Below are 9,490 nucleotides of genomic sequence, written 5' to 3' on the forward strand. Positions count from 1 at the left end.
AGTTTGAGAATTCATGCCATGTTATCAAATTGTTTTAGTCTCACGTTAGTGACAAAGTCAAGATAACTTAGAGATACTGTCAACCAGTTAATTTACTGTTTTTCCTCCTCTTTTGCTCATACTTATTGAGCACTTAGTTGGGTCAAAGCGCTTAAAAGGTGAAAATGCGCCCTCTACCGAAAATGACGCACTCAGAGCTAGCGCGTACACGTCTGCAAGTTATTTGGTTTCTGATTAAATTCAACAAACCTCATGTTTCAGTAAACTTTCAACCAAGAGGCTAATTTCGTAGAAATGTTTTTGTTTTTTGTTTTCTAATTCTGACTAAATTCAACCGAAAAAGTTTTTCAGTTTCATTAAACTTTCTACTAAGGGAGTCGTTATTCTAAAACTTAAGATTCCAATTGCAAGTGCCATTGTTGCACTCAAGGCTAAAAAAAAAAAAAGGGTCACCAGTTGACTCTTACAATTATAAAATATCACGATTGGCCCAAAATACCTTACTGTTGGCAGGTTAAACATTCAGTGAGTGAGCGAGACTTTGTTTTCCCAAGTATTTTAATACATAGATACTGAAAGAACAGGTCACAGCAAACAGACATAGACAAAGTTCTGATATATACTCTTTATGCTGTATATATGCAGTGTTTAGTAGTTGGGATGGGGGGGTGTTACAGACAATCAATTTTGGACAAAACAACAATCATAGTTCTCACAACGCTTTAGGTCAAAGGTCACATACAAGACCACACCCTCGTTGGGTTTACAAACACTGCAGCTGTGGTTCTGTCGAGGAGGGACAGCAAAGTAGGGGAAAATCACAAAGACATGGGTAAGCAGTTCATCTGGAGCGCAACGTGGCAGACAAACTGCAAAACAGTCCCTAGTTTGTTGACCTGTTTGGCTTTGTTAGAGTACTTAGTTCAACAAAACCACTGACTAGTTTCCTCTGTCGCCTCTGTCGCCTCTGTACCTTCAGGAATATTATCTAAATGACATAGGGCGACTTTCGGTTTGGGCCTCAACTGGTATAAGCTCAAATCAGACATCAGGATACCGATGTCACATCAAAAATGTTTTTCAATTTGACCGCTTCAAAATAAATAATCATGTCCGATATGAAAGAGACTGATACAAAATACATACTTTTTTAGAACAAGCATCAAACTTCAACACCTTCAGTGATACTGGCGGTTTCACTTTTCCTCATCCAATAAATACTGGATTTATTTGTTACGTCTTGAATATTTTTCACCTTTATTTGCACAATACCAGTCTCACAGACAAACCACGCTGGTTGAATCACAACTTTAACACACAAACATGTTACTCTGACAACAAGTTGACAGGCTACTTAAAATTTGTTGAGGAAGCCATATGATGCAACTGCATATACAGTTTCAATAACTAGTAAACACTGATTGGAAACACCAGATAATCGTCTAACCACAATAGCTCACTTGAGTTATGAGCTCTTGCTGGTCTCTCCCTCCTTGCATTCAGAAGCCCCAGGATCCATTTGAGATCTGGTAGACCCCGCCAGTTCAATTTCTTCTTGGCCGACAGACCTTGGATTATCAATCGGCTTGTCGCCAGCATTGAGGAAGACCTGGTACTGGTTCCAGAAACCTGTTGTGCTCCTGGTTGCATGAATGTTTAAGGGAGTCATCGACGCTGCAGAGGGAAGATGGTCTCCAGAGGAACGACTGCTTCTGGGTTGTGAACGAGTTTTGGTTACCCCACTGTGGTGTTTCATGTGTCCCTAGGGAAACAATGGGCTGTGGTTAGGTTCAGCTTAGAAAGATAACAAATCTGATATTTGGTTGTGTCGATCTCATTAAATGCCAAACACTTTGAAAAGGGCAGAATGACAGCTAAAACTTCAAAACATCTTGCAATAAATATTATCATTGCAACATTGATTTTCCCCTACCTTCAAGCCACTACGACTTGCATACTCCTTTCCACACTCAGCGCAGCAATAGGTCTTCTTCTCAGGACGAGACATCGGAGATGGGAGGGTGGGTGCTAGGCTGATGGACACAGAACTATTCAGGTCTCCACTCTGAGCCGGTCTACTCTCAGCCTTTTCTTGCCTGCCATATGAATTAAAATGGAAACTCTGGCGTGTCTCCCTTACAAATGAAGCTGGGATGTCTGACATATCTATTGTTTCAGTGCCAATCTTTTCAGGATCCTCTGAAGTGTTTGAAGGTTTTACTTGGGTGTCCTCGTCAGGCACAGGTATTTGGTCCTGCGTTTGTGTTTCTGGGGGAGCAATATGTTCTTTGTCTTCTTCCATGGGTTCTGGTGACTGCCCCCTTGGAGAAACAGTGCCACCTTCTTTAGAAAGTGTTGCACTGGAGTTTTGGCTAAGGGTGAGATTAGATGAGGCACTGGGGCAGGTGAAGACAAAAGGGGTTTCAAGAACTGGTGTGCTTTGAGGGTCTTCCCGGTTGGATCTAGGGCCAATAAAAGCATCAGAGGAGGTAGATGCTTCACCCTCTCTGCATTCCAATACCATAGCTTGAGTTGATGTTGTGTTTGTAACAAGGGACAGAATTGGCGGAGGGCTGGTTTTGGAAAGAGCATTGCATTGGGCTTGCTGTTCAACTTGGTTGTCTTTGACAACTGGGGGAGTTTGCCCTCTCGGAATTGGCAAGGGAGCACTGACGCATAGTATTGGGGGTTCTACAATGCCCTGTGATGGAGTTTGTGTGGCTGGATTCATTGATGGGTCAGGGCTAAGGTCAGAAGGGGGGATAAGGTCTGGACTGGAAGATGTAGATTTACTGGGATTTTGGGTAAACTCAACTGATTTCATGCTCAAAGAGACTTCGCCAATATCATCAGATGTGGAGTGAAGCTGCGAGCTTGACACTGGACTGTCAGAGGCCCTTGGTGGAGGAGGTGTTTTTCGAGGGGAAGCATTTGGGTCACTGGACTGAGGCTGGGATGGTGGCAAAGGTTTGTTATTGGATTCAGCTGGGATTTCTTGAGGAGAATCTTCCGTCGTATCTGTAGGCAACTGTCCTCCAAGGTGCATGCGGATATGATGCTGGAGCACTAGGGCATTTGTGAACTTGCGCTGGCACAGTGGGCATGAGTTTTGGACACGTGCATTAGGTAGTCGGGAATGATGGGTGGACACATGAGAACGCAAGCTCCCTTTGGTAGAAAAGGATCTGCCACATATTTTACAGGGAAAAGGACGTTCTCCCAGGTGGGTAGCTTGGTGCAGACGCAGTGCTCTTGGACAGCTCAGAACCCGTAAACACACCCCACACTGATTAGTTGTGATGTTGGAAGCAGGTCCTGCAATGTTAAATGATGGTAACAAGCCTCCAACCATAGCTCTTGCTCCGCTAGCACTGATGCCCAGGGCAGCCAACATCTCATTGCTAAAGTCTGACCTTGAGGCAAGAGTTGACGTTGGTGGAGAGGCCATGACGTAAGTGGTAGAGGTACTAGCATTTGTAAAAGAACCACTGGCTGATCTTGCTGGGAAGGTAGCAGTACTGCTGGATAACATCTCCAATATTGATGATGACGTAGAGGAAGAAATCCATGGGGAAGATGAGCTGGAGGGTGCTTTTTCAAGCTTCTCCACTAGTCTCTGAAGCTTGGAGGTTTCAGATGTAGGAATGGAAGTAGACACAGTGGAAGGAAGAGAGGCTGTACTGGCAGAAAGTTGACCCTGGACTTTGGGAAAGGAAGAGAAGCTGCATGGAAGCTGGGAATGGCTAGAAGTAGATGGTTGAAGGGAAGCAGGTTTTGATGGTAGAGAGGAGCGTAGTAGGCCTAAAGCTGGATGATTGTAGAGGGATGAGTGTCCAGCAGTGGAGGGGGAAGCGGTAGAGAGAGATGGTAAAAGCAGTTTAGGAAGGTGGGCCAGCTGGGAGTATTCCGCAGGCGAAAGTATTGGTGCGTGTGGGGGTGTGTTCTCATCAAAGTGCTGTTGTTTAGCACCTTTGATTAACTCAGTAAGGGCGGTGGATGAGGAAAGGGAAGGGCTGGAGAGGAGGGAGGTAACTAAAGATGATGTGGAGGCTGAAGACGAGGAGGTCAAGTGTGGTGAGCCAGAGGAGATGGAGGCTGCAGCAGCTACTGCTGCCACCCTATTGAGCTGCAGGAGAGAGTGCGAAATCAGAGCTAAATCCACACTAGGAGCCAAAGGTAGGGTCGAAGGGGTAGGACCCCCAGAGGCTCCAAGAGAAAAGCCAGCACCACCAGCATCTGATGCATCTCCACATGTTTCATCCTCAGTCCTGCTTTTTGGCTTGTTAGGATTATTATTCATACCACAAGTACCACTACCGCTGGACAATGCTTGGCCCATATCCAGTCTCGCAGGCGTTCCTAATGCTACCCCAAACAAAGAGGGTGGCAGGAGTGAAAGCGATAGTTCCGGGTTCTGCTCGCGGTGTCGAAGGAAATGCACCTTGAGGTTGCCTCTAGTGGTGAAGCGACTGAGGCACACCGGACACTGGTATGGTCGTTCCCCTGTGTGTGAGCGCAAATGAATCTGAAGGCCAGAGTCGCTGCTAAACAGTTTGCCACAGAAGCGGCAGGCATGTTGGAGGCGGCCAGTGTTGGTTGAGCTGAATGCAGTGGAACAGTCTATAATTCCAGAAACAGACTGCAAAGAATGGTGTGAGTTTGCTGCCCCAGATACTGATCTGGAGAGTGATGGGTTTAGAAGTGACCGTCCGACTTGCACACCAGCTGAGGAATTTGGGGATTTTTCATTAAGATAGCCTTTGGGCATCACAGGAGACAGTGTGTTTGGATAGGAGGTGGATGTCATCGACATGGCAGCACTGGAGGAGGTCGAAGGAGCTGAAGATCGAGAACTGACATTTAAGTAGTCATGGTTTCCATTTCCCTCAGTCTTGGGCTTTTGTGGCTGCAGGATTTGGGATAAGGTACTGCCAGACTTAGTGTTTTTGTCGGCAGAGTGCGGTGGTAGCAGGGAGGAAAAACATGTGAGGAGAGGAGTCACTGAGGTTGAGGACTGGGGTGTATTTGACTGCATTGTCGGACTTGCTGCCCTTTTGTTGCCCTCCAGGCAGAGCTGAGGCAGAGGAGAAAGGAGATGCTGAGTAGGTGTATCTATGGAATAGGAGGCTCCTCCGAGGCGCAGCACCTGTCTGCAGATATCCTCTGTTATCTGCATTTGATGAATCTGCCTTTGCTGCAGCACCCGCAGCTCTTCCAGGATCAGGGCAATGCTTAATTGGGTCCTAGATGGCGCAGTGGAGGCAGACATTACTCCTGGACTAGGTATGGGCGTAACAGGGCTTGGAGGACCCTCAGGCACACGACTGGGGCTCCCAGGGTGTGGCGGAGGACACAGAGACGCAGAGGATGAGGAGGAAGACGAAGAGGTGGAGGTTGTGGCTGAAAGCCCTAATTTTGGAGAGGCCATAAGTGTGCTTTGGGATGGGTGAATGAGGGCACTTGTTGAAGATGTTGGATCACAAGCAGACAGTTGAGGGGGAAGTCGGGGTTGGGTTTTTGAAGAGAGAGGAGAAAAAGAAGGGCGGTCCGAAGAGGGGAAGGGTTTGTGTTCTCTATGGGGCTGGTGAAGGGACTGGCCCTTTGAACAAAAAAGCAGTGGACACTCAGTGGGATGGGAGAAGGTCTGAGATAGGGACAGTTGGAGTCCTTGAAAGGAGGAGGATGTAGTGTCCAAACAAGAATCCTGGGTACACGGAAAGAATTGTGCCTTCACTGCCAAGTTGTCATCTATACAAATAGAAAGGGGGGGAAATGAATTTCACATTGTCATTTTGTGCATGCTTAATACAGAAAACTAAAAATACACAAAGTAAAAAACAGTAATTGCATCTAAAATTTAGTGGAATACATGGAAATGGAAGCATTCTGTTGTTCTTAATCGTGGGGTTGAGCTTCAACCAATTGCCTTCTTTTCCTCTTTGTCCTGTCTATTCTCATCAAAGGGAGAGGGACCACCACTGTCAACTCGCTGCCACACACACACACACACACACACACACACACACACACACACACACACACACACACACACACACACACACACACACACACACACACACACACTCTACTGATCTGCAAGAACACACAGCCAACCCATAGGGGGGCCTACCTTGTTTCCAGGGCAACACGCAACAGACAATGGACTTTAACTCACTCCCTCAACCCCCCACCCATGAAAAGAAGGCACATCCACACAGACACTTGTCAGTGCCCCTCTCTTTTCATTTATTCGTCCATTCAATCTGTTTTTTCTTTCATCTCCTTAAGAGCACCCAGGGACCCGAGAACCCGGGCACTTTGGCCACGGTCGTGTACTGGACACTGTACCGGGTCTCCGGTTGGTGGATGGACTTGACATTAAACCCTCGTAGGTCAAATTCCTGATACGGTTTAGAGTTCGGCAAAGGAAGAGAGGTGGAGTAAAGACAACAAACAGCTCAACATGATGGCTCATGGACCATCAACAAAGGAGCTTAACATCTTGAAACAGATGGTCCAAACTGACTGAAACGTACCCACCCAAAAGCAAATGCTTTGAAAGCACATTAAAGTTCATGCACACAAAAACATGCACTCTTAACTTAAATTGTTACTGGATCGATAAGTCATCAAAAAGTAGACATTGCAGTTTTTGTGTTTTCACAACAGTGCCTGGAAGGGTACAACAAGGTCTAATTCTACCTAACCTTAGAACTTAGTTTAAAAATTATAACACATCACTTTATTTCTACCAAGCACTTAGCATTCAATTCAACTTATTTAGTTCTGATTTTTTAATTTTTCACCAGTTATTCTCTGGGGTTCTTTGCAAACATTCCCTTATTCTGGGTGGTTTGTGTCACTGAACCTGGGAAGGAAGGCAGAGAAGACTTCCAATGGCTACACTGCCGACATCATTCAAGACATTTGATGAGCAATAATCGGCAATGCTTAGTTGTATTTTGCATTAGGCACTAGATTACAATAGTGTTTCACTTTAAATCTGAAATATAGCCTATAAATTACAGTCCAGCTTTACAAGCCAAAGAATCAATGCAGTTATATTGAGAAACACAATTAACACACCATCAAGCAAGACACCAAACCATTCACTGCTCTCTTTACACTTATTAAAAACTGATGCCCTTGAACCTAAATCTCCAATTCCATGTTAGCTATGAGTCCTTGTGACAAGACAGCATTCTGCTCACCAAGTTCAAGTGAACGGCACTCACCAAAGGTCAGGCTCATAAGCTGCTGGGGTCGTTTCTGTTTCCGACGGGACATGATTCTGCAGTTTGGAGCGCATTTGCCAATTTTTTTGCTCTTCCGTACTATCTACTTACACACTATGGAAAGGCAAGTGTTACTTTAAATACATTTAAAGTTTTGGCTTTAAAAACAAACAAACAAAAAAAACTAAGGCTTTATCTTCTGGAATGGGACACAGGATACTTCTGGCTGAGTGAATGTGGCTGCATCGTGAGTCAGTGAAAAAAGTGCCATGTGACAGTTTCTTTCCACAAGTGTTCCCTTTCTCATAACTCACCATTGCCCCCTTCTTTCTTCTCTTTCTTACCCTGAGACACACACACACACACAGAGAAGCTCAGACGCACGCGCACACAAAAATACACGCGCGCACACAGCTCACTTGTTCACCCACTACTTTGCATTCAAATGGCGAGTGAACGCCGCTCCTTCCTAGCCAAGAGTCCGCTGCCTTTCTTCAGCAAATCCTCCTCACACAAGCGTTCAAGTTCATCACACAACGCCAGCTCTCATTAAGCGTACGGTAAAATCATCCTACAAAGCTAAAAAAAATATATATATATATATAAAAAAAAATTGGAGGAAAAAAAAAAAACACGCTGAAAACAACAATTATAGCACACACCAGACACGCGCAAATCTGCGCGCAGAAAGGGGGTGGGCTCAGAAGTCGATCGCTGCTCGATTTAATCTTACTCCATAATAATAAATGGAATTATCGCCGTGTGACATGGTTTCAGCGACGCCCCCTCGGACCAGGCTCCCGAGTGTGTGAGCTCCGGTAAACACGAGGTGGAATTTTCTTGTAACAATGGCGTTGAGAGAGCACAGCTGAGTGAGCATCACCCTCCGAGAGCCTCTCTGGCACACGAAGCCGATGACTGGGGGCACAATGCCGCCTTGTTCGCCCTCGACACCGGCTGCTTGCCACGAGAAAATAGAGGACGAAGAAGTCAGAATGATAGGACAGTCTTTTTCCTCCCAACCTTTCTGACTATGCCAGGCACGGACTGGGTGGTAAACACTCCGAGACGTTACGGGAAGTCTCTTCGCGCCATGACAGGAATTGGGAATAATAGCGAATATTTCAATTTAAACGGTCTTGCAGTAGCGTCTTCAGCGGCACCTTTCAATGTAAACATATCCAGTGGCTAAATAATATTACTAACATATTTTTTTAAAAATATTTTTTTTTCTTGAACAAACACACACAAGCGTCCAAAAATCAAAACAAAAATAAAACACCATAAAGACCTGTTCGCAATTACCGCACAGTGAAAATGCAATAACATATATCTTTTTTTTTTAAGCGAGGCTCTAATTTGCCTTTCCTATTTTCCCCCTCGTGCCAAGCCGTCGTAAACCACGCACGCGACTCTTTCAGGGAAGCATACGGTGGCAAACGAGGCTAAAAACACGGCAGCAAGACGCGCGTCCCCGCGTACTGTACGACGACCTGTTGCACGTCAGGCGCGCTCCCGCATCATAACAAGTTATGATTCATAAAATATTATGACTTCTACGAGAAAAGAAACACCCCCCGGCGCACATTCCCGGATGTGCATTTCCTCCTTAGGCCGCTCGTCGTCGACACAACCAAACCCCCGTTTTTATTAAAAACAAAAACGTACAAAAAAACCCCGCAACTTACCGTGGTGGAAGAAATGGTTTTCCCCCTGGCTCTTACAGTGACGAGGAAGAGGAGGAGGAGGAGGGGAGAGGCTTTGGAGGTGACGTTGGGTGAGCTCGGCTCCGTCTCTCAGCCGGGACACTGGCGCAGCACTTCCCTTCTCACTAGCAGGGATGCGCAGTCGGACAGCCGCATGTTTCAATTATTTATCCCCTCGTCGTAAATCGCCTCTATTTTCCCCCCACATTTAAGTGTGCTTGAGATTTTTTTTTTTTTTTTTTTTTTTCAGGCGACGATGAATTAATTCACAGTCTGTCCGAGATGCGCTGCGTACACGCTTCGGGGATGGCACGGTTGTTGTAGTGTGCGTGTGTGTTTTTTTTTTTCTTTCTTTCTTTCTTTCTTTCTTTCTTTCTTTCGTTTGTTCGTTCTAGTGGCGTCGCGCTCCTCCGTCTTCCCTTTGTGTGCGTCGGGCCTGCTCCTGTCCTGTCAGGCCTGTCTGCGCTCTCTGCGGTACCGTCTGCCTGTCTGTCGGCTTGGCTGCCCTGTCTGTATGTCTGTCTGTCTGCCTGTCTCCTATAATTAATG

At 45.9% G+C, this 9,490-nt stretch overlaps 1 protein-coding gene across 2 annotated transcripts; it reads right to left on the reverse strand.

The window, feature by feature from the left end:
• Positions 1-546: 546 nt before the first annotated feature.
• sall2 (spalt-like transcription factor 2) lies at positions 547-9,290 on the reverse strand. 2 transcript variants are annotated; one of them, XM_076020578.1, is made up of 3 exons: positions 8,924-9,290; positions 1,934-5,748; positions 547-1,762 (listed from the first exon to the last, which is right to left on the reverse strand). In XM_076020578.1, exons 2-3 carry the CDS (start codon positions 5,426-5,428, stop codon positions 1,466-1,468), a joined length of 3,792 nt encoding a protein of 1,263 aa, XP_075876693.1. In that variant the 5' UTR covers positions 5,429-5,748; positions 8,924-9,290; the 3' UTR covers positions 547-1,465. The 2 variants fall into 2 exon arrangements, with proteins under 2 accessions (XP_075876693.1, XP_075876692.1); XM_076020577.1 differs by lacking the exon at positions 8,924-9,290 and adding an exon at positions 7,236-7,779.
• Positions 9,291-9,490: the final 200 nt, after the last annotated feature.

This window comes from Nelusetta ayraudi, unplaced genomic scaffold, assembly GCF_046127955.1.
Source record: "Nelusetta ayraudi isolate G7.1 ecotype Tasmania unplaced genomic scaffold, CSIRO-AGI_Nayr_v1 ptg000011l, whole genome shotgun sequence".
NCBI classification, from domain to species: Eukaryota; Metazoa; Chordata; class Actinopteri; order Tetraodontiformes; family Monacanthidae; genus Nelusetta; species Nelusetta ayraudi.

Bases quoted from the DNA above. Each gene is read 5' to 3' on its own strand.
- sall2 (XM_076020577.1), bottom strand. From the start codon at position 7,287: ATGTCCCGTCGGAAACAGAAACGACCCCAGCAGCTTATGAGCCTGACC. The intron at 5,749-7,235 runs GTGAGTGCCGTT...CTATTTGTATAG, and splicing joins GCTTATGAGCCTGACCTTTG to ATGACAACTTGGCAGTGAAG. The intron at 1,763-1,933 runs GTAGGGGAAAAT...TTGTTTCCCTAG, and splicing joins CAAGTCGTAGTGGCTTGAAG to GGACACATGAAACACCACAG.